This window comes from Ovis canadensis, chromosome 11 (assembly GCF_042477335.2).
Source record: "Ovis canadensis isolate MfBH-ARS-UI-01 breed Bighorn chromosome 11, ARS-UI_OviCan_v2, whole genome shotgun sequence".
Lineage (NCBI taxonomy): Eukaryota > Metazoa > Chordata > Mammalia > Artiodactyla > Bovidae > Ovis > Ovis canadensis.
In genome coordinates, this window is record NC_091255.1 from 12264794 (window position 1) to 12290615 (window position 25822).

The window sequence follows — 25822 nt, forward strand, 5'->3', positions numbered from 1 at the left end:
TTAAAAAAAGATTTGAGAGATTCTACTGTGCCCCTCTGAAGAACTAAATTAACCTCAGATTGCATCCATCTACTGGAAAAGTACAGACCACCAAGGTGATCAAACACTCAGAACAGCTGCTAGATGTCCATTAAAACCATGCAAGAAAGGCACTTATTTGATGCATTTCTCCTGGGAGGTTTGTATCTAAAATGAGACTAGAAATAACATTGCCTCCTATAAAGTAACTCTGGCAGATCCCAGCTGGGGAATATACTTGCAATTAATAATGAAAATACTAAACTCATTTCCTGTGCTTACTTCCTCCCATACTACCCTATACGTCTATGCTGCTGCTGCTGAGTGACATCAGTCGTGCACAACTCTGTGTGATCCCATAGACGGCAGCCCATCAGGCTCCCATCCCTGGGATTCCCCAGGCAAGAACGCTGGAGTGGGCTGCCAGCTCCTTCTCCAATGCATGATAGTGAAAGTGAAGTCACTCAGTCATGTCCGACACTTCACGACCCCGTGGACTGCAACCTACCAGGTTCCTCTGTCCATGGGATTTCCCAGGCAAGAGTACTGGAGTGGGTTGCCATTGCCTTCTCCCTATACCTCTATACTTATGGCTTTTGAATAAAGGGGATTCCAAATGAAGTCATTGTTATATCAGTTGTTTGTTAAGGCATGGGCTTCTTAGCTACTACTTAGAATAAGTTCCTTGAGAATAAGGTTCCTTTGACATAGGAAATAGAATATGGTAAGCATTTCGTGTGTGTGTGTGTGTGTGTGTGTGTGTGTGTGTGTGTGTTTGACTGGAGATTTCAAAGAAACAAGGAGGTATAGAGAGGCTATTTTAGTCAGAGGACAGAAAAAGTACTTCTCAAAGTGTGTGTCCCAGGCCTGGGTAGCAACAGCTTCACCTGGGAACTTGTCAGATATTCAAATTCTCAGTTTCATACTTCAGACTCACTGAATCAGAACCTCTAGGGTGGGGCCCAACAATCTGTGTTCTAACAAGCTCTGTAGGTGAGTTTCATGTACTATAATACTGAGAATCATTGGACCAGACATCAGTAATTTGAAAGAAAATGTCATGCTTGAAGAACGAGAACTTCAGTATTGCTCAACTTTACACAACCTGTGGACAGTGGGAAAGTTTGAGGATGAAAAAGTAATACAAGATGGCATAGCGCATGATGTTCCCTCTTCTGGAATGTGTATTGTATTGATTAAGACGATAGAGAGCTACTAAAACATCTGTAAGCAAGTAATTAAATTAACTCTAGGGGCAATGTGAGAAATAGGCTGAGTTCCTCACTGGATGAAATTGCCCACGGAAATAAGAAGATACAATAATTGGCTGGGAAACTAAAAGATGCCACAGTTAAAGAAGACTTCTAGAGATTGGGCAAGGACTACCTAACTTCAAATCAGGATGGGCTGAAGAAGAGGAAGAAGTCAAAGGTCTATTTCATGCTTCTGTTAGTGGTTAGATGCTAAAGTGACAAAGGGCAATTAAAAACACCTAAAAGGTGTGTCTCTCTCCATTCTACTCTCTCTCTCTCTCTCTCTCTCTCTCTCTCTCTATATATATATATATATATATATATATATATATATTCTCTCTCTCTCTCTCTCTCTCTCTATATATATATATATATATATACGAATCTCCAACTTAAAAAAAATTTTTTTAATGTGGTAACAAATGAGATACCTAAGGAAACTATTTAAGAGAGAAGAGAACTGAGGGGAAAAAGCCCTGAAATAGCTAAAAAGAACTTTATGGGTATGCTTGACAGCAAAATAAACTTTAGTCTCTGATTTGTGCACCTCCCCACAGACCTAGCCATCTGCAAAGCTATTGGTTTAGTTGTAAAAATAGAGCTAACTGATAGAAGCTCTAGATTTCCTAATTGTGAGAGAGGCCTAGCTTTTTCAAAGGTAAAGATTAAAAAAAAAAAAACTATTAAGCACTCTAAAGCAGTAATATTTCCAAAAATAATAATTTAAAAGAGATTAAAACATTTCACTAAAGCCCTTTACACTAAAAAAAAATTATTTAAACATAACTTTATATATTGATAATTTCGCAAATAAAACTAATAATCATAAAATCATAACCAGGTAAAGCCCTCTCTCCCATCCTTTCATTGACATTCACTATCTCCCTGAAGGGAGATAATTACCCAACTTATCCAATACCACTGCCCTGCAACTTCTTTTCAAAACATTTCCACTTAAAAAAAAATCAGTTTATAATAACTTATTTCCATATGTTACTAGGTCCCAGGGAGAGTTGTAAGGACACTTCATGCTACTATGGAACTTTCCATGCAATTACCCCCTGAAGCAGGGCCCCAAAGGCAATGTGGCACTTGGGGGAAAAGAAAGTTCAACACAAAGTGTCACCTTAATCCTCTTGGCCTTTCTGGCAGTTGATGTAAATTTTTGTTGTTTTTTGTGGAAAAAAATTGGAATCTTGCCAGAAAATACTGCTTCTGAGCATTTTAGCTGCCTTCCCATTTCCCATTCCACAAGCCCCCCCTCGGCCCACCCACAACTCCTGAAGGAAATACATACTCTGTAGGGTAAGAAGCGGGTATAAGATGAATTATCTCTTTCCACCAAACACCACTCCTTTCCAAATTATGGATAATGAGGCCAGAAGTGTAATTACTGAAGGAGTTTGGAAAGTTAATCACTGAAATAATCTAAAAAATAGTGGTGACTGTAATGAGTACAACTCACTTTATAGCTGTCAGAATCACTTAGAATGTGATAAACATCTTACATTTGTAAACCCAGATGCTGCACCAAAGGAAGTTTCATATTAGCAAATTACCACGAGAACCCATTCCAGTCAACTCATTTTGATTTTGTAATGAGAAATCTCATTAAAAAGGAACTTTAAGTTGTGATTGTTAAGTTGTGAAGCAGGGGAAGGACAGAAGAAAGATGCCAAGTCTGAGGAAATCTGTCTGGGATCCTCTCCTTGAAGCCTGTAGTTTACAAGCAGCTCTACCTTCCTTGTTCCCACTGTTCACTGGAAGGTTGTGAAGTTTAAGGTAACATTCACTGGATCTCAAACTCAAAGCAGTTAGCTTTGAGATTGCAGGTCGACTGCAGGAGAAAATTGATATTTTTGAACTTTAGGCACAAATGTCCGTGGAATACACACCCCACTCCCAATTCTTATTGCTATAGTCTCAGTGACAGAGGGCTTCCCTGGTGGCTCAGAGGTTAAAGCGTCTGCCTGGAATGCGGGAGACCAGGGTTCTATCCCTGGGTCGGGAAAATCCCCTGGAGAAAGAAATGGCAACCCACTCCAGTACTCTTGCCTGGAGAATCCCATGGAGGGAGGAGCCTGGTAGGCTACAGTCCATGGGGTCGCGCAAAGAGTCGGACACGACTACGACTGAGCGACTTCACTTTCTTTCAGTGACAGAGGGCAATTTCTCTATTCCAGCTGCTTCTGCACCTAGCACTTAGCATCAGGAAAGACGTGATTCCCCGCCCCAATCCCACCCCACCCCCCACCCCGGCCCCGGCACTCTCCACTAGATGCCCCTGGCTCGGCTGCCTTTTCTCCACATCCCTTTGTGACGCAAATGGCTCCAGGACAAGGCCCAGTGCTCACAAAGGCAGGTGCAAAGCAAGCGCGCACTCAGTATTCTGCGAGCTTCAGACAGATCTGGGCTCCGGTCCTGCTGCTCCAACCCCAAGGCCGGGGGCGAGCCCTGACACCGCCATCACGCGCTATGGCCAACCAGTTATTCCTCCCTGTCACCCCGCGCCTCTCGTCCTTGACGCCTGTGAAGCCGCACTTCGGACACCTCCAAGCGGGCATCAGCGTGGCGATCCAGCGCACCGACGGGAGAATCCATCTCGCAGTGGTCACAGAGGTCAAACGGGACAACGCTTGGGTAACGGTAGAGTGGGCCGAAAAAGGAGTCAAAAAAGGCAAAAAAGTTGCTCTAGAGACCATATTCCTGTTGAATCCAGCTCTGGCCTTGGCTGGGCCTGCGCAGGGCAGGGCTTCGCGCTCTATGTCTCTGGCGCCCCCTTGTTTTATCGGGGACCAGCGCACAGCCGCGCGGTGGGCTGGGAAGCTCCCCCAGAGAAACGAAACGCCCTCGGGGGACAGCCTGGCCGTGAGAGTTCCCAGCAGCCCTTGCCTGATGACGCAGCGGAAATCTGCCTGCCTACGAGAAATTGAAAAACTGCAGAAGCAGCGCGAGAGGCGCCGACGGCTGCAGCGCGAGATTCGCGCCCAGCGCGCCCGGGACGCCGACACCGGAAACGCCCACTACGAGATCCGGCGCCTGATCGAGGAGTGCCGCCGGCGCCTGCGCGGGGGCCGGATTTTCGGCCCCGAGCCGCGTGACGGCCGCCGCATCTGCGTCTGTGTGAGGAAGCGGCCTCTCAACCGGCAGGAGGCCACGCGGGAGGACCTAGATATTGTCACCATCCCCTCGGACAACGTGGTCATGGTGCACGAGTCCAAGCAGAAGGTGGACCTCACTCGCTACCTAGAGAACCAGACCTTTTGCTTCGACCACGCCTTCGACGACACCGCCTCCAACGAGTTGGTGTATCAGTTTACTGCCCAGCCGTTGGTTGAGTCCATCTTCCGGCATGGCATGGCCACGTGCTTTGCCTATGGACAGACAGGCAGCGGGAAGACGCACACTATGGGCGGAGGCTTTTCGGGAAGGGACCAAGATTGTTCTAAAGGCATTTATGCCATGGTGGTGCAGGATGTTTTCCTCTTACTGAAAACTTCCGCTTATGAAAAGCTGGACCTCAAAGTCTATGGGACGTTTTTTGAGATTTATGGGGGAAAGGTGTATGACTTGTTGAACTGGAAGAAGAAGCTGCAAGTCCTTGAGGATGGCAATCAACAGATCCAGGTAGTCGGGCTGCAGGAGCAGGAGGTGTGCTGTGTGGAGGACATGCTGAACCTCGTGGAACTAGGCAACAGTTGCCGGACTTCAGGACAGACATCAGTCAATGCCCACTCTTCCAGGAGCCACGCAGTGTTCCAGATCATTTTAAAGTCTCGAGGGAAACTGCATGGCAAGTTTTCCCTTGTTGACTTAGCTGGGAATGAGAGAGGAGCAGATACTGCCAAGGCCAACCGGAAAAGACAGCTGGAAGGAGCAGAGATTAATAAGAGTCTCCTGGCACTGAAAGAATGCATCCGAGCTTTGGGTCAGAACAAGTCTCATACCCCATTCAGAGCCAGCAAGCTCACACAGGTGCTCCGGGACTCCTTTATAGGCCAAAACTCCTCCACTTGCATGATTGCTACTATCTCTCCAGGGATGGCCTCTTGTGAAAATACCCTCAACACTTTAAGATATGCAAATAGAGTAAAAGAAATAACTCTAAATTTAAGGCCTCGCCATCGTTGTCTTTATTCTGCTGAACGTGAAATGCCAAGAGTGTTGGAAAATCACATTAGAAATTCAGAACTGTCCCTTCAGGGGGATGAATTTATTAGAATACCTTGCCTACAGAGTGAGGAGGAGGAAGAGACTGAAGAAATCAAAGCGCTATCCTCTCCATTAATGGATACGACAATTTCTTGGAAGGAAGCAAGCCAGTTGCCAGATAATAAAATCCAGGAGACATCTGATGTGGTAAACTGTGATGTTGACTTTTGCATTGCCCAGTTATTGTCCATTTTGGAGAAGAAAATAGATATTCTGACTGAGATTCAAAGGAAACTGAAATTATTACAAGCTGACCTTCAAAAGGAGAGCAGGCATGGTGAAGTCAATGGTGAGAGATCAGATCTGAAATGATGAATACAGTGCTGCAGTTTCTAAGTTTCTTATAAAGGAAAATTGTCTAAATGATCTGGATAGAAAGATCCTCCTGGAAGGTTTAAAACCTCTTTAAATATGGCTGTGAGAAATGTCCTCTTTTTTTTTCTTCTGTATTTCTGTAATTTATTATTATTCTGTAGGACAGTGATTTGTGACCTGGAACCATTTTACTCCCTAGAGACAATTGGCAATGTCTGGAAGCATTTTTATTTGTCAGAATTGGGTATGAGAAGAGTGGTGGTACTATAACATCACTAGAATACTAGAATGTAGAATGATACTAGTAGGCGGCCAGAGATGCTGTTAAACATCCTACGATATACAGAATAGCCTTCAAATAATTATCCTGTTGAAATTATTATCAAATAATATATATAAAGTCAAATATATAACAAATCAAATATAACATAATTATCCTATTGAAAATATCAGTAGTACTGGGATTGAGAAGGAGAAGGCAATAGCAACCCATTCCAGTACTCTTACCTGGAAAATCCCATGGATGGAGGAGCCTGGTGGGCTGCAGTCCATGGGGTCACGAAGAGTTGGACACAGCTGAGCAACTTCACTTTCACTTTTCACTTTCATGCATTGGAGAAGGAAATGGCAACCCACTCCAGTGTTCTTGCCTGGAGAATCTCAGGGACAAGGGGGCCTGGTGGGCTGCCGTCTATGGGGTCGCACAGAGTTGGACACGACTGAAGCGACTTAGCAGCAGCAACAGCAGCAATAATGCATATGCACGAGTCTTTTTCTGCTACACTGGTGTGTAGATTCATATGGTTTCTAAACTCTAGATATACTAGGGAGATGGAAGTGGAGAAGGGAGAGATTTTCTTTGAGGCTTTGTATGAGAGCCTAGAATTGAGACGATTTTATTTTTAATCTTTGAGTGAAATCACAAAGTGCTTCCTGAGAGTGATAAAATGAAGTGTTGTATTGCAAAAGCATTGCATTACTAACTATAGTGTCTTAATGTTTTGTTTTCTTTTTTTTTTTCTTCTCACTCTCCTTATCAAATTTTGTGCTTACGTGATTCCTATAAAAAGCTTGTCCCATCAAGTTAAGATGTTAAGGTATTGAATAAGAAAAATAGAAAAGTTCTGTCCTGAAGTGGGGCATTTCCCATTAAGACTGCATAGGGAATGTAGTAAGGATGTGGTAAATATCAATGCCCTAGTTTAATTGTATAAGGAGAATATTTTCCTGATTCAAGGATCACAAAGTCCATTCTTTCGCAAAAAAGAAAGAAGAAGCAGCTAATTTTATATGCAAATATAAATGTAATAAATAATCTAATGCACACTTACCTTCAGCAAACACTTATGGAATGCTATAATAAAGATCTTTCGTCTCCAAGTCCAGCAGTTCCAAACTCTTTTTCAAAGAAAAAAGAAGTGGAATTATTTGCAAAGAAATTGAATGGTGGAGTAGGGAAACCAGAGACACAAAAAATTAGTGCCCAAATTCCTTTACTACTTTTGGCAGATGTGCCTAATTGCAGAGGCCTTGGCGTTACAAAGGAAAATGAACACTTCTGCCAGAGAGTGGGCTTCCCAAATGGCCCAGCAGGTAAGGAATCCACCTACAGTGGAGAAGGCAAGAGATGTGGGTTCAGTCCCTGGGTGGGGAAGATCCCCCAGAGAAGGAAATGGCAACCCACTCCAGTATTCTTTCCTGGAAAGTCCCAGTGACAGACTAGTAGAATGGTAATGTCCTAGCAAAAGCCATCAGGTTTCATCCTGGTATCATCAGGATCATTGGAAACATAGTCCTTGGTAGTTAATCAATATGGCCATTAGATATTTTTTCCCTTTGCTGAAACAGGAGGGGAGGGGGCAGGGCACAACTTTTGAAAGAATGATGTACTCCAAGAACACAATATAAACAGATTAGAATCAAACAGGCTGAAGACAAGTCAACTTCCACTGGACCTTGATCCTTAATCAATGAGATAAATGGCATACCCAGAGATACTGTGACAGTTCCAAGGAACCATCCACAGACCAAAAAGTGGGTGGTGGCCCAATTCCTATAAATCTCCATCACTGCCCCAAAATAGTTGGAATAATCCTCCCACTCATTAGCTTATGAAATTATCCAGCCCATTAAAACTAACCACACCGCATTTCAAGGCCACCATACTTGCCCTCTGTGATGGCCCACATTCCATCTGTGGAGTGTGTGTCTCTCTGAATAAATCCTCTTCTTATCTATCACTTTGTCTCTCACTGAATTCATTCTGCAATGAGACATCAAGAACCTGATTTTCATTACTGTGGGTTTTGGCTGAGTTTGAGTCTGGCCACGTGGGATAAAGTCTCATTCTGAGGAGAACGGTTTCATAGGTAAAGCCATATATTATTATCATTAAACCAAACAGAACTTTGGAACTCTATCATCCCTTAGCAAATGCTAGCCTTCCCTTCAAAATGAGATGTTTTTAATCAGTATTTTTGTAGTTAGTGAAAAAGATGGGGGTTAAGAATCTTATCCCAGTTAAGAATAGGAGCCTAGAACTGGTTTTAAGAGTCTAATCCCAGTTCAATAATACAGATATCTGTGATTTTAGGCAAGTAATTTAGCTACATTGAGCTAGTTCTTTCTATATGAACCTGGGTAATTATCTCACCTATTTCAAAAGATTAGAGGGTGACATTATTTTCCTTCTGCTCTCCTATTTTTTTATGCCAAAGACTCTCATTTCTTATTATTGTTACTGTCTTTATTCTATTATGACACTCACATCTCCCCTTGCTCTCTACCACAGATAAAAGTTAATAGTCTGCTAGGAGTTTCAACATTCTAATACCAATTATATTATTTTTGTGTGTATTTAATTTTTAAAGAAGTATAACACAGTGAAGTGCACAAATCTTAACTATACAATTCCACAAATGTTTGCAAAGTGAATATTCCTAAATGACCACCATACTTAACCAGATAGAGAACATAACCAGTGTTCCAGATCTCTTGTTCCTGGATCGTTTCACTCATTTTCTAAGCAAAGGTAAGGCATATTGGGACCAAAATCATTATAGATGTTTCCCTCTTTAGAGAAAAACTGTACATTTTGAATACGGGTAGGATCATATACTAGGTACTCTTGCATCTCTGTTTTATTTTATTTTTTAATCAAAATCATCTGTGACTTGTCATTTTTACATTGTTCTATAGTGTTCCATTGCATAAATAGCTCATATTTTATAAAATTTACTCTTGAGCAAACTTAGGTTGTTCTGCTTTAAGCAATTAATAGTGATGTATGAGCATTATTATATGTGTCCTTTGGTGCACATTTATATGTTAAGAGGCCTAGGAAAGGAATTCTTGGATCCATAATATATGTATAATCAACATAATAAGGTAGTTCAGTTCAGTTCAGCCAAGGAGTTTTCCAAAGGACTTGTTTTAATTTTAGACAACCACCAGCATTTTGTGTTTGCCTACATTTAGTATTATTAGCTTTAAAACTCTAATTTTACACTTTCTGATGTGTGTGCAAAAGTATCTCAATTTTTTTTTTCTCCTAATGACTAGTGCTGAACATCTTTACCTATGCTCACTGGTTATTTGTGCAGTGGAATGTGTGCATGCTCAGTCATGTCTGACTCTTCGAGATTCCATGGACTGTAACCCTTCAGGCCCCTCTGTCCCTGAGATTTTCCAGGCATGATTACTGGAGTGAGTTGCCATTTCCACATCCAGGGAATGTTCCTGACCAAGTGATCAACCCAGGAACCCACCTCTCCAGTATCTCCTGCATTGTCAGGTGAATTCTTTTACCTCTGAGCTACCTCCTGCTTCCTATCCCTAGACAATGCTAATCTGTATTCCATCTCTATAGATCTCTGATCCTTTATGTCCTGACTTCCTTTGGTTTCTTGTTGTTTTTGTTCAGTAGCTCAGTCATGCTCTACTCTTTGTGACCCCATGGACTGCCGCACACCAGGCTTCCGCATCCTTCAGTATCTCCCAGAGTTTGCTGAAACTCATGTCCATTGAGTTGATGATGCCATGCAACTCTCTCATCTTCTGTCACCCTCTTCTCCTCCTGCCTTCAATCTCAGCATCAGGGTCTTTTCCAGTGAGTCAGCTCTCAACATCAGTTCTGGAGCTCCAGGCCAAAGTTCTGGAGCTTCTGTTTCATCATCAGTCCTGCCAATGGCTACTGCCAATGAATAATCAGGGTGGATTTCCTTTAGGATTGACTAGTTTGATCTCCTTACTATTCAAGGGACTCTCAAGAGTCTTCTCCAGCACCACACTGTTTGAAAGCATCAGTTCTTCAATGCTCATCCTTCTTTATGGTCCAATTCTCACATGCATACACAACTATTGGGAAAACCATAGCTTTTACTATATGGACCTTTGTCAGCAAAATGATGCCTCTGTTGTTTTACCCCTTCCTAAACTGTTGTATTTGGTAATTTTAACTTTGTTGTGCCCTTAATAATGTAGCTTGATAATTTGTTTATACATATATAAATATATGTAACATTATTTATGCATTTTTTACATGATATTGTAGAAAAAACTACATTTCAATAACATTTCTTACAATAAATTCTAATCAATCTCAACCAAACTAAAAAGAGTTTTATTCTATGTTAAGTTTAGCAAGTAAAGAAGGGCAGCATATCAACATAAGTAACTAAGTAGGGAAGTGGTTACAAAGGCTACAGGATAATTTTGAATGTATCATTTGTCATATATATATATATATATATATATATATATATATATATATATATATATATCAGTTCAGTTCAGTTCAGTCGCTCAGTCGTGTCTGACTCTTTGCGACCCCATGAATTGCAGCACGCCAGGCCTCCCTGTCAATCACCATCTCCCGGAGTTCACTCAGACTCATGTCCATCGAGTCCGTGATACCATCCATCCATTTCATCCTCTGTCGTCCCCTTCTCCTCCTGCCCCCAATTCCTCCCAGCATCAGAGTCTTTTCCAATGAGTCAACTCTTCGCATGAGGTGGCCATGAATATATATATGTTTGCTCAGTATCAGTCATGTTCAACTCTTTGTGACCCTGTGAACTGTAGACTGCCAATCTCCTCTGTCCATAGCATTCTCCAGACAAGAGTACTGGAGGGGATTGCCTTTTCCTCCTCCAAGGTATCTTCTGGACCCCGAGATTGAACCCTTGTCTCCTGCACCTCCTACATTGGCAGGCAGATGCTTTACCACTGAGTCATCTAGTGGCTTCGTATCTTATTTTTGCTTATCTATTACAGATTTGGGAGTTGAGCACAAGTGGCCCAAGTTTTTGAGAGCAAAACCTGTAGATTTACTTAACTCCTCCACTGGAAAGACTGTGTACACAAATTTTTTTGTGTGCGTATGTGAATGCACATACATATACAGACACAGTTTTACCTGTATGGTTATATATATATTTCCCATGGAGTCTTATATCTGCAGAGTAAAACTTAAAAATTTTTCTTTTAGTAAAAAAGCGATTGCTAACAAATCAGTCTTAGCATAATTTTTTCTGTTGAGTTGCCATTCTTCCTTAACAAGTACACATTCATATTTCCACCAGTGTTAATTTTTTTTTTCTAAGAATATACCTGGTACTTGAAATGGTCTCAAACACAAAGCATAACATTTAATATGAATATTAGAAAATAAGATATAAATGAAAAAACTCAGAAAGTAAGTTAATTGGGGTCTACTAAAAGAGAGTTGCTGACAGTTCACACAGATGACTTGAAGTTAAGAAAGAGGATTGCTAAGTAAATTAATGCTTTAATAATATTTTTCAAAAAATGTCAAAGCTTCTAGAGAAAGAATGGCAAATACTTTCAGTTCTTTGGAAATTTACACACAAAAAAGTTGACTTACCAATTACAAGTTATGCTTTACTATTAGTTAAAGTAGCTTGTCTTCATTCTTGTAGTGGACATACTTATTTTGACTTCCTGCCTGAACTTACACTTAATAAAACTGATTTTAAAATACTGAACTTAGGGCTTTAAAATTTCAAATTCTCATTTGCACCATTAATGTGATAGTAAGTTTTTTATACTATTATTCTGTTGGTCGTCTCAGTAAGGTTATTCTTAACAATGTACATAATGAAATAATATGATAGCCCTGGATAAATATTTACATGCTGGTTAAATGAGAATTATTTTTCCTTTTCAATTTGATTACTGATTTAAAATATCATTCTAATAACAGAAATATAGTTTCAAGCATGTGTTGCTTACTAAAATAAGTGTCAAAATTGCTATTCAAAGTGTTGAATATTATCCTCAAAGCAAACCTGTCATTTATGAATATTTTGTGCAATTCTGTTTATTCTCCAGAAAAGAAACTGTTGATAGAAAATCTTAACATGTATTTTATCTAAAATGTGATTTTTTTCTATATTTATGGCACTTTCTTTCTAATCTTAAATAAAAATAATCTCAGAAATTATAAAAAACAATGGCTTATAGAAGATATTGAACCAAGTTGATAATTCAACATAAAATTGGATAGACTCTGGCAGCCTTCTGTACCTGTGTATTTGAGGTCATCCTGAACATGTAAGAGCTAGAATACAGGGCTGCAAAGGGCAACTGAGGAAATGAATGGGATAATCAGGAGGAGAAAATGGGAGAAGTCATCAAAGTAATAATTACCAAGGGTTTTACCCTGAAATAATAAATTTTAAAACAAAAATTAAAACAGAACCAGTTATATAATACAGCATCTGAGGTTTAGGTTTGGCATGAGGTTTGTGAGGACAAGAAAGAGAAGGCTGGTCTGGGCCACGTGAGCAAAACTAAATTGTGGATCTTATACAACTACTGACCACAGTTCTAAATGCCAAGGTTGGAACCGAATGAGCTAAGTAAAAATGCAAATTTAGAGTCAGACATTTTGTCTTTGTTTAAAGCTTTGCCACTTTGCAGCTATGTGACTTCAAACAAGTAATTTGACAGACTGCATTCTTCATTACTTTCAAATCTGCTATAAAAACCAAACCAAACCAAACAAACAACAACAACAACAAAAACAGTATTCATACAGAGTGATTTTGGAGAATCAGCATAAAAAATTTCAATAAAATAACATTTTATTGGTAATCTTCTATGTACTAGATGATAAAGATAGAAAAATGGGCATATAAGCATCCCTGCTTTTAAGGAACTTATTTAAATGAGAGACAAAGCCTTGCACAACTAAGAGATATATATTAAAAATGTGCTATCCTATATAAAAATTGCTATGAGGATATAGAAGTTGATTAATTTAGCCAAAAGTGTAGAGGAACACTTCACAAATTGATCCATCACTAAGTCTTGAATGAGTAAGAAATGGAGCATTTACTGCCACATCAATAAAAAAGGACGACATAACCATCAGTGATTCCAGCCCTCCAAATGTGAATTTCTGAGCCCAGAAGGAGCCCAGGAAGGAGAATCCAACCTGACGCCCTGACATCTAGCAAGAAACTCCATGGCACACCTGCTAGGTTACTAATTCGTCTTAGCCACAGGGCTCCCCCAGGCCCTTTGGCATCCACTGTCACCTCTCTGCCAGTGTTACCTCTACAAGAAAACGCTTGGGTCTTAGCTGCCACCTACCAGAGACCTGCCCTGAGGCTCCATAGGTTTCAATTCAGCCATCACTTGGTCACATGCATATTTCTCTATACTTAAGGAGTTGTCAGAATCTAGGAACCCAACCAGCAAGCTGAATATAGGCTACTTTGCTCCTTGGCTCTTTAAATCCTTGTAGAGTTTGACCACTACCCTTTAGGAAATGGCTTAAAGGGAAGAGAACATAGATTATGCTTGGCTGTCTCTAGTTTCCTCACATTCAATAGGATGTGATGGGATTTTATTTGGGCAGGCAGGCAGAAAAAAACTCTGTTGTTAGAGAATTTACTTTATGCCATGAATCCCATATATCTGTTGTCTAGAAAAACTAAAACTTATCCTCTTGCACTTCTAAAATCCTTTTATTGCAAGACCATAATCTTTATTGTCAGTTACAAAGGTATAACTAATACTCAGCATTAGTATTTTGACCCATTTCTTTTCCCCTCAACTTTTGTGTTAATGACCTCAAAGGTGAGATCATATAATTTCCTAGCTGCTAGGGTAGGGACCAAGAGCACAATACAATGGATTTGAAGCATAAGGGCCTCGAAGGAGAAGGTATATATGCACCCATCTATTACTCAGTATATTCCCACACATGCCCTTTTCCTAACTGATGAACTAAAAGACTAAAGTCCTGGGGGAAGAGACAATAACACTCCCACAGGAGATAACAGTGATTCCTGTGTGCCCAAAACTTGAAACAGCACCCAGTACACAGTGGAAATGATTATTTGTTGAATAGTGAATTATACAGAAAGTAGCTTTAATGTTTCCCACCAAAATAACCATTCAGAAAATCATTCAGAGAGACAAGGGTCAGAGGCAGAAATCTGATGACATAAATATTTAAGTAACAGAACAGTGGAAAATTGTCAGAGAAAGAAAATAAGAGGAGGTCAGAAAAGTAGTAGAAAAACCGGGGAGGTGGGGGAAGTGGTACAGAAAAAAGTGGAAGAGAGAAATTAAAGGGGAGAGAGCACTTTGCTATATGGGGTGGGGGGGAAGAAAGCAGTGGTTGAATAGAATAAAGACTTAAGAGCAGGTCTGTGGTTTTTAACAATTTGTGGGTCATTAATAATATTTGAGAGATCAGCTTAAGTGAAATAGTTGGTTGAGAAGCCATTTTGTAATGGGTTGAGTCACAGAACAGCCTGGAAAATTAGTGTGAAAGTGCTTCATAAATCCTAAACCACTTTACAAATGCAATTATCTTGTTAGATTCAGAGACTGGCTGTTGCTCATTCACCAAACTTTGAATTCTTCCTTTTTTTTTTTTTTTTTTTTTTTTTGCATCAGGCACACTCTTCCTAGGATTTGCCAGAATATGTTATAATCAATGGAAAACTTAAGGAAATAGAGGTTAAATTTTAACAGTTTTCTTTGCCTTAACCTAATTTTCTTCCACAATATGTCTCAAGTATAAGAAGAAAAAAATATACACTATCATTAAATAATTTCTGAACACTCCCTATTGTTTTTTTCCAAGTCATCTTCCTGTTGCAATCTTCTTAGCAACTTCACCTTAGTTTCTTGAAAACTTCTGATTTATTTAGGCAAAATTAATATAAATTTGAATGTGGCCTTGACTCCATCCATAAAATTTGTAACACAGTCCATCACTTTGCCATCCTTCACAGCTGGATCCAACTACATTACTTTCAATACCTCTTCTTTCTTGGCTTCTCTATCCCTAATTTCCATTTTGTATAGATTCACTGTCAATCGAGGTAGCTATTAGACATTACATGGCCTTAAAATACAATTAGTGGTACTCTGAGAGATTTCTTTCTCTGACCTGAGCCCATACTCCTCAAATAAACTTATTCTAATTCTCCTGTAATAACACCTAACTGTCAAAATATTAATATAAAGGTATAAAATAATAATCTTTAAATTAGTTATATGTAAAATGATTCAGAAAGTAATGGATTAGTATATCAATGTGTTTTTTTTTTAGAGAAAACACTACCAGACATTAATATTTAAAAGATGCCGCTACTGTTTGAGATTTTTCTACCAAAACCTTGTAACTTATCTATTCAGCACAAGGATTGTTTATGAAGAAAAATAATCAGACGAAATAATTCTGTAGCTATTTTTTTCTGGCAAAACAGTGACATCTATTGCTCACTGTTATACAAAATGGAATTTACAAAAGAAATATTATCTTTTTATATGGTTAATTATAAAATAATAACTTTTTAAAATTTGTTGTCTTAAAAAGATGATATCTGGAAATCTATTTTTAATTTAAAATCAAATCCAACTGATTATTTAAGGAGTTCAAACATTTAATCACTACTCAAAACATCCAGGATCTGTCTAGTTGCTAAAAACAGGGAGAGAGAAATAAGACAACAAAAATATGGAATGCAATTCTTAAAGTTGATTACATAGTACAATATATATGTTTTTCTCCCCACAAATCATTCAAACACACCACTACTGAAATCTGTGAAAGCCCAAACTGAATTCTGAATTTAAGGCAAGTTCTGCTCTCTTCTTATGTCTGTTGTCAACTAAATCTATGTATTTAGAAAAGTTGTCTACCATCTTAGCTACAGTCTATTTTCTATAAAAGTATGAGGCTATACCTGAAGGTGATCTATTTCCTTCTAGCTCTTACATTTCTTAAAGATGTTATCCACCATCATTCAATTAAGCAAAAATTTTAAAAGTAAACCTCTAAAGAAGTCTTTTTCTAATGACAGTCAAATAACTGAGATAAGTTAGGGAAGGAAAGAGTTTAATTTTGTGAGGAAGCATTTACTAGATACAACTTTTTAAAAATAATTGGCCAATTCAGTGAATATGAGTACAGATCTGGTCATGTGTGAGTACAACATTAATAATAACCTTAGTTATCATCAACCTGCAACAAAAGAAAAATCCCAAAATAGGACCCTTTAAAGGAACATGAAAATAACACTATGAGAATTTTCCAGGATATAATAGATAATGTTCCAAGGCACTAGAAACCGGAATCCTAATGTGACTTCAAAGGACTTCTAAGCAGTGGATCAATCTATATTGTGAGGTGCTCTGTTCACCTGAAACCCTAGGGACTGCTGATGGAAAAGGGAAAATCGGATATTGCCAATTGTTACCTAGAGTCCTGGCTCTGGAAAGTAGTATTTTCTCCTATCATCAAAATATTGTACTTTTACTAAAGCTCTAAAATAATAAAAATGATCCAACTGATAATAATCTTGGGGAAAAGTTATCCTTCGAAAATGTGAGACTCACAAAGTGTAATACTAGAGAATAACATTAAAACAAGGTCTCTTTTTAAAATTAAAATATATGTAATCTATAAATTTACTTTTTCTATGATTATTTTTGAGCTTCTATAACATTACAGCACTCAACTGAGTAATGGCCCTTCATACCATTCTTCAAAAAAGCATCATAAATGTCTTTGAGGTTTATTTATATGGGAAGGGGTGGAAAGTGTCAAGAGAGAACTTGCAGTGTAAAGTTGGTCCTGATAGTACAGGACAAGAAGCACATAGTCAGAGTTCTACACCCAGCTCACCTTCCCCTTCCTTTCAAGCTATTTCACTGCCACTCATTTCTCTCCAGCCCTGTGCTCAAGTAGAAAGGCGGGTTGTTTCTTTTGCATACATATATGAAAACATATGCTGAGGCTACTATTTTCTGGTCTAAGATCACGTAGAGGAAATATCTCACAACCTCATGACACCTCCTCACCCTCTGCTGAGTCATTTGGCCAGGGACATACCTGTAAAACAGAAGAGCAGGAGATTCAACAGCCAAGTGGGCAAGTCCCCATTGACATGCCCAAGTGAGTGAAGAGCATTTGAGGTCAGAAGTTGGGCAGCACATACCCATCTGAAAAACAGGGTATATGAATATCTGGCTTCTTACCCTGCTATTTCTAAATATCTCCTTGTCCCCAGTTTTAAAAATTTACCATTCATTTTTATTCATGTAAACTTTGTTAATTATACTAATATTAATAAAGACAGTATATACAAAGTTTCTACTGTTGGTATAAAAAATTACTATTAACCTAGTGTCTTTTAAAAAACACATTTATTATCTCACAATTCTGCAGGCTGAAAGTTTAGTATCACGAGGCTAAAATCAGAGTGTTGGCAGTAGCAGTGTTAGGTTTCTTTCTGAAGGCTCTATGTTATGGCTTATCCAGCTTCTACAGTTCATCTGCATTCCTTAGCTCGTGACCCCATTCCTCCATTTCCAAAGCCAGCAAGGTTGTATCTCAACTCTCTGACTTTTCTTTATCATGACATCTGTCTCTCCCCTTTCTCTTTCAATGCAGTAAGAAAAGGTTCCTTGCTTTTAAAGATTTGTGTGATTACATTGGATCAACCTAAATAATCCAGGATAATATTTCCACTTCTGAGTCCTTAACATTGATTACATCTTCAAAGCCCCTTTTATCATATAAAAAAAGAAGGGCATCCACATCTTTGGGGAGACTTGAAATATTAAGAACATCAACATAAATTAGGGTTAAGAGTTGAGAACTAACCCTTGCTTGTTTACTTGTCTGGGACTTTAAATATATTATCTTGCTGATTTTTCAAAACAGCTCAGCAAGTTTGACAGTATTCTTAAAAGCAAGCAGATTTTTTAAAATGTTATCTCAGAGTTTAGTAATTTACCCTAGGTTAGGTAGTTTACAAGAGTTCATTCCAAGACTTGAACACAGACTACATTCTGCTATCAAGGCAATAGACCAATCTGAAATTAAGTATACTTAAGAGGAAGATATATTGCTAACATGAAAAAGCTAAAAATCAAAACCTTTCTGATTAAATAATTTACTTAAAAGTTTGACCCTTAATCTATACCTGACATTTTTATGTCTGCTTCTAATAGAAATGCTCTCTGCATTCTGATTGCCCAGTCAGAAACCTTGCTATCTTTTTGATGTATCCTCCTTTGCTCATCATCACCATTTATAGTCAGGACATCACTGGATCTTCCTCTTACCTATATCTCAAACTCATCTGTTCACACTGCCATTCCTTTGGTATACATGAAATTATTACTCTCATAGTTGATGACAAAAGCCTTCAAACTGTTTCTTTTACTTCCCATCTTGTCTGCCTCCCAATTCTCATCCATTCTCCCTCATTATAAACAGAGTGAGCTTGTGAACTCTTTAATATGTATCAGTTCAGTTCAGTCACTCAGTCGTGTCCAACTCTTTGGGACCCCATGAATCGCAGCACGCCAGGCCTCCCTGTCCATCACCAACTCCTGGAGTTCACTCAGACTCAAGTCCGTCGAGTCAGTGATGCCATCCAGCCATCTCATCCTCTGTCGCCCCCTTCTCCTCCTGCCCCCAATCCCTCCCAGCATCAAGTCTTTTCCAATGAGTTAACTCTTCACATGAGGTGGCCAAAGTACTGGAGTTTCAGCTTTAGCATCATTCCTTCCAAAGAAATCCCAGGGTTAATCTCCTTCAGAATGGGCTGGTTGGATCTCCTTGCAGTCCAAGGGACTCTCAAGAGTAACATAGCCTTAAACTGTCTTGCTGAAAGACTTTGAAAGGCTCCTCATTTTCCTCATTTAAGATGAAGAACAACTCTTGACCTGATAAATCTGCCTAGGTTCCTGCTTTCCTTTCCAGTGTAATTTCTCTCTCAGAACCACCCCATATTTACTTCCTTCCTTTACACAATCTCATGTACTATTGAGAATGTACACAATCTCATGTACATTTCTACAATATTCACTTTATCTTTCATCCTCTCTTTCCTTCCATTTCTTTCCACCCCCTCCTCTAACGTGGACTTTCCCACATGCTTCCTTAAAACCTCTCACATAAAATCTTCATGTAGATGACTTTTGCACATGCTCTGAAAAGACTTCTCTGAGTTCCCTACTCTGAATTAGTTACCCTTGTATGTGTTCCTACAGCATAATATAAACCAAAACAGTTATTGCACTGTATTTATCTTCTCTGCTTATAGATTGTACCTCACCATAGAACTACATCCTTCATCGGAGGGAAGGAGGCATATCTCTTAATATATGCAGCTTATTGTATATTTTGTTTTTTTCTGAGGGAATAAATACTTATATATATATATATATGCATCTTATGTAATTAAAATTTCTACATATATTCTAACCTAAAGCTAAAAAGATAGAATTATTATTTAAAACTGCCATAGCTACTGAAAAGAACAAAAATTGCTTTTTTTATAATAAAATTATGTTTCAGTTTATGGTAAACTTTAAATTGAACATAAATGTTATAGTTTCTGCCATAAATTTTCAAATTTTGTTAAGTGCCCATGTTATCTACTATATGACTCCCAAACTGTTGTATACATTATCTTTCCTATAAATAATTGTTATGATATATATGTTTGTATTCCAAATGATGGCTAATTGGGAGTGTCTTTATACATAAGTACAACAAATTTGAGACTACAATCATTAAAAATAAATATTTTTATTTAAGTCAATCACTTTATAGAACTAATGCAAAAAAAAATTAAACGTGATGGCCATATTTTCTTCTTTCCAAACTGTTTCCTGTTGTATAAGATGGAGGATGGGGAAACTTACCAAATTGATCTTTTATGTTGAAATTTTGTTTCTAAAAAAAGTAACTAATTTAATGGATTTTTTAAAGTCATTTAATATGTGCCTTGTTTTTTGTTTGTTTCTGAATCATTAAATACATGCTGATTGACCATCATAACAATCAAATTAACAGAACAATTGCAAATGTTTAGTTTAGACTTAATGTGTCTCTTTTCAGCCTGCTTAAATTCACACCTACTGCAGAACTGAACATTTGGTTCTCAGATTTTGTTAATGAAAGTGTAGATTCTAACTTTGAGGATAGTTAAATATTGTAATGAAACACAGTGATTGCAATAGGGTAATAGCAAGATTTTCATAACAAGATTAATATTGGGTATATAGAATACATGATCAAAATAACAGAATGTATGTTGCTGTGTGCTGCCAAAGTTTCCACTACAGATGCAAAAAACAAATGTCCTCGCATTTTCTGTGATCATGGCAGCCAAGATTAAATGAGAGACTACAGAGAAAAGCATGGTAATACAGGGCAAAACATTGACAGAGAATTTTTATAGCTCAGAAATAACTTTGCAAAGAATGAAGATCCTGTTTCACTCTAAAAAAGAATCCAAAATTTGAGCTAAATATTAGAGCAAAAAGAAAAGTATAATGTTATATTATTTCTCATCATTGCTGTGTGTGTGTGTGCTTAGTTGCTCAGTTGTGTCATAGGGTCAAACAAACTGGTTATTCAAGCAATGCAGCTGTTATCAAAATGCCACTTCTTGAATTCCACTGGGTTTCTGGTTTTCTCGTTATGTAAAATATATGGATAGATTGTTCTAATAATGTTTCCTAGTAAATAATTCTTTAAGTTTTGGGCATGGGAAATATTGTCATTTTGCTTTGAAAACTCAACCAGAATTTTTTTAAGCAATTTTTTAAAAAAGCATTCTATAATATTATTTTAAAGTTCCATTTCATGCATCACATTATATCTCACACTAGTCCTATGAGGTTGGTTAGTAGGTGTTTTAGTTGGGCTTCCCCAGAATCAGACCCTGAGACAAGATTTTGTATACAAAAGGTAAAATAAGGAAAATTTTTCAAGGAAATGAAAGCAGCTGATCAAAAGGTAGCCTTAATCTCATCTGCACAGGCATTTCAGAGCATGAATTATGCTTCAGAACTCTACTGAATGAGGTAAGGTATCTGAACTTCCTTATGTCTAGTGCCTCCGACAATGACTAGGCATCTTTAAGGGGAATGTAATTTTCCGGATAACTGTCTCCTCACTATTTGTAGGCAAAATAGATTTCAGTAGTCCAAGGGTTACTTGAATTTTCTGCAACAGAAGCAGACAGTGGGAATGCTCAGATGCTCAGTCATGTCTGACTCTTTGCGACCCCATGGACTATAGTCCACCAGGCTCCTCTGTCCTCTCCATGGGATTCTCCTGGCAAGAATATTGGAGTGGGGTGGTGCTGGGAAGGGGGTCATCAAAACAATATTAAAAACATTGATGCAAAGAGATGTAAACAGAAACCGTATAAAAACATGTCAGGTTTTACTGTCATGCTCAAAGATTAGAAAAGAAAGTTCAAAAAGGAAATGTGATTTACATATAGACATCCACAAGAAAAGTGTAAAACAGACTATAAGACCCTGGCTGTAAATTCTGTTTCTTTTGTTCACCACCCTACCATGCCTTTCATTATGTGTTATTTATTTTCATAATTAACATATAACCTTATAATAAAATATGACCTGATACTTTATAGCACCCTACACATTTCTGATTGCTTTGATATTTTACTTTTCTTCATATGAGTAGTTTTATATCCAGTTAAACCAGAGGTCACAAACATAAGGTTTTGTTGGATAATATAAATCAATGAATCAAAACCAATGAGAAAGCCAATAAAGAACTGAGATGCCCTGAAGAGTTGCTGCCTGTCTATAAGAGGAAGCTTCTTCTCAGGCCCAGATTATTGTTGCCACAGAGGAATACAGATCCAGTGTAGCTAGATTTTCCATTTTTTTCATGCTCTGCCTGAAATCAGGATGCTTCACATTATAGTCTCCTAATATCTAAATTCTGGCAACTGACCACCCCTTCAGACATCCCTTACTTTCTCCCCCCAACCCCCTACCAGTGGGAGTCAATATTTTATAAGTTACAACAGATGACGTGCTGTTTTACTACTTTGGTATATGCCATCTGGGTTAGTATATCTTAAAGTATGTATTCAACTAGTCATTCAATTTACAACATTTTTGAACTATGATTGTTGGCCAAATAAAAATTTACAGAGAATAGGAATTAATTTGTAGGTCTTGAGTTTAAGATCTTTAAATTAAGCTAATACTTCCATGTACTGTTAGTGTTACTCAATCCAATCATAAGAAATAGTTTCTTTTCCAAGCAAATAAGATTTTCTTGTGTTTTCTTGTTTGTTTGTTTTTGGCTTTTGAATGTTTCATAAACTACAAATGAGAGTGAAAGATTTCAAGATCGTTTAACGCTGTTCTAAATTCTGTCAAAGGTGGCTCACTGTTAAAGAACCTGCCTGCCAATGCAGTTTCAATCACCAGGTGAGGAAGATCCCCTGGGGAAGGAAATGGCAACACACTCCAGTATTCTTGCTTGGGGGAATCCCCTGGACAGAGGAAGAGTCTGACATGACCCAGCAAGTAAACAGAAGCACACTCTGTTAGAGTCATTGCACTGTGATGAAAGAAATGACATACAGTTTAGTAACATCCAACGTTACCTTTAATAACAGTTCTAACACTACCTCTATCATCTTGGAATAAAATTCTTAAGATACCATCACATAGCAACACATGTAAGCTTTAATATAATCAGTATACAGCCTTAACTCCAATATAGAGGAGTGAGAAAAACAACTTACAATTAAATAATATGTATTTCTTTTTTATTGAATTACAGTTGATTTAAATATTAGTTTCAGATATACAGCATAGTGACTCAGTATTATTGCAGATTACACTCCATTTTAAGTTATTTCAAGATAATAGATTTAATTCTCTGTACTATAAGTTTATCCTTATTGCTGATCTATTTTATGTATAGTAGAGTGTATTTCTTGGGGCTTCCCTGTTGGCTCAGAAGTTAAAGCATCTGCCTGGAACGCGGGAGACCCGGGTTTGATCCCTGGGTCGGGAAGTCCCTGGAGAAGGAAATGGCAACCCACTCCAGTACTCTTGCCTGGAGAAGCCCATGAAGGGAGGAGCCTGGTAGGCTCCATGGGGTCGCAAAGAGTCGGACACGACTGAGAGACTTCACTTCACTTCACTTCCTTCAGATTGTGTTTCTTAATCCCATACACCTAGATGACCCTCCACTTATTACTCTCCCATTTGGTAAACCCAAGTTTGCTTTCTATAACTGTGGCTCTGTTCCTGTTTTGCATATACATTCATTTGTATTGTAATTTAGATTTTAAATATGTGATATCATACAGTGCTCTTTGTCTGATTTTTCACCAAATATAATATTCTGAGTCCATTCACATGGCTACAACAGGCAGTATCTCATTATTTTTCTGTCTGAGTACTATTTAATTGTGTGTGTATATATATATATATACATGCCACATCTTAAGATAGGTATCTGCTGATTGGCAATCTTGGTTGTTTATATGTCTCAGCCCAGACTGCTATGAACATTGGGGTGCAACAGCTCAGTTCAGTTCAGTCACTGAGACATGTCTGACTCTTTGAGACTCCATGGACTGTAGGATACCAGGCTTCCTTGTCCATTGCCAACTCCCAGATACTACTCAAAGTCATGTCCATTGCGACGGGGATGCCATCCAACCAACTCATCATCTGCCATCCCCTTCTCCTCCCACCTTCAATTTTTCCCAGCATCAGGGTCTATCTAATGAATCAGTTCTTCTCATCAGGTAGCCAAAGTATTAGAGTTTTAGTTTCAGCATTAGTCCTTCCAATGAATATTCAGGACTGATTTCCTTTTGAATGGACTGGTTGAATCTACCTTGTGTCCAAGGGACTCTCAAGAGTCTTCGCCAACACCACAGTTTAAAAGCATCAATTTTTTGGCACTCAGCTTTCACTATAGTTTAAATCACACATCCATACACGACTACTGGAAAAATCACAGCTTTGACTAGATGGATCTTTGTTGGTAAAGAAATGTCTCTGCTTTTTAATATGCAAGTGTCTTTTAATTTTATGGCTGAAATCACCATCTACAGTGATTTTGGAGCCCCCCAAAATTAAGTCTCTCACCATTTGCATTGTTTCCCCATATATTTGCCATGAATTGATGGGACCAGATGCCATGATCTTAGTTTTCTGAATGCTGAGCTTTAAGCCAACTTTTTCATTCTCCTCTTTCACTTTCATCAAGAGGCTCTTTAGTTCTACTTCACTTTCTGCCATAAGAGTGGTGTCATCTGCATATCTGAGGTTATTGATCTTTCTTCTGGCAGTCTTGATTCCAGCTTGTGCTTCCTCCAGTCCAAAGTTTCTCATGATGTACTCTGCATATAAATTAAATAAGCAGGGTGATAAAAAACAGCCTTGATGTACTCCTTTCCTGATTTGGAACCAGTCTGTCTTTCCAAGTTCAGTTCTAACTGTTGCTTCTTGACCTACATACAGATATCTCAAGAGGCAGGTCAGGTGGTCTGGCATTCTCATCTCTTTAAGAATTTTCTACAGTTTTTTGTGATCCCCACAGTCAAAGACTTAGGCATAGTTAATAACACAAAAGTAGATATGTTTCTGGAACTCTCTTGCTTTTTCAATGATCCTGCAGATGTTGGCAATTTGATCTCTGAGTCTTCTGCCTTTTCTAAATCCAGCTTGAACATCTGAAAGTTCATGGTTCCCGTACAGTTGAAGCCTGGCCTGGCGCATTTTGAGTGTTACTTTGCTAGCACATTGGGGGGCATATGAGTGAAATTCCTCATTCCAGTCTATTTTAGTTCAAAGATTCTTCAATGTTGAGATTCACTCTTACCATCTCCTCCTTGACCACTTCCAATATCACAATGATACGATCACTCTCCTAGAGCCAGACATCTTGCAATGTGAAGTCAAGTGGGCCTTAGGAAGTATCACAATAAACAAAGTTAGTGGAGGTGATGGAATTCCATTTGAGCTATTTCAAATCCTACAGGATGATGCTGTGAAAGTGCACACTCAATATTCAAGCAAATTGGAAAATCAGCAGTGACCATAAGACTGGAAAAGGTCAATTTTCATTCCAATCTCAAAGAAAAATAATGTCAAAGAATGCACAAACTACCACACAGTAGCACTCATGTCACACACTAGTAAATTAATTCTCAAAATTCTCCAAGCCAGGATTCAACAATATGTGAACTGTGAACTTCCAGTTCAAACTGGATTGAAAAAAGATAGAGGACTCAGAGATCAAATTGCCAACATTCGCTGGATCATTGAAAAAGCAAGAAAGTTCCTGAAAATCATCTACTTCTGCTTTATTGACTATGCCAAAGCCTTTGACTGTGGGGATCATAACAAACTGTGGAAAATTGTTAAAGAGATGGGAATACCAGACCACCTAACCGGCCTCCTGAGAAATCTGCATGCAGGTCAGGAAGCAACAGTTAGAACTTGGCATGGAACAACAAACTGTTTCCAAATCAGGAAAGGTGTACGTCAAAGCTGTATATTGTCATCCTGCTTATTTAACTTTTATGTGGAGTACATCATGAGAAATACTGGACTGGAAGAAACACAAGCTGGAATCAAGATTGCTGGAAGAAATATCAATAACTTCAGATTTGCAGATGACACCATCCTTATGGCAGAAAGTGAGGAAGAACTAGAGA

At 38.4% G+C, this 25822-nt stretch overlaps 1 protein-coding gene across 1 annotated transcript; it reads left to right on the top strand.

Annotated features, from left to right (window-relative positions):
- Positions 1 to 3746: 3746 nt before the first annotated feature.
- KIF2B (kinesin family member 2B) lies at positions 3747 to 5795 on the top strand. The gene has a single exon (XM_069542361.1). The coding sequence runs from the start codon at positions 3747 to 3749 to the stop codon at positions 5793 to 5795; it is 2049 nt and encodes a 682-aa protein (XP_069398462.1).
- The last annotated feature ends 20027 nt before the right edge of the window (positions 5796 to 25822 follow it).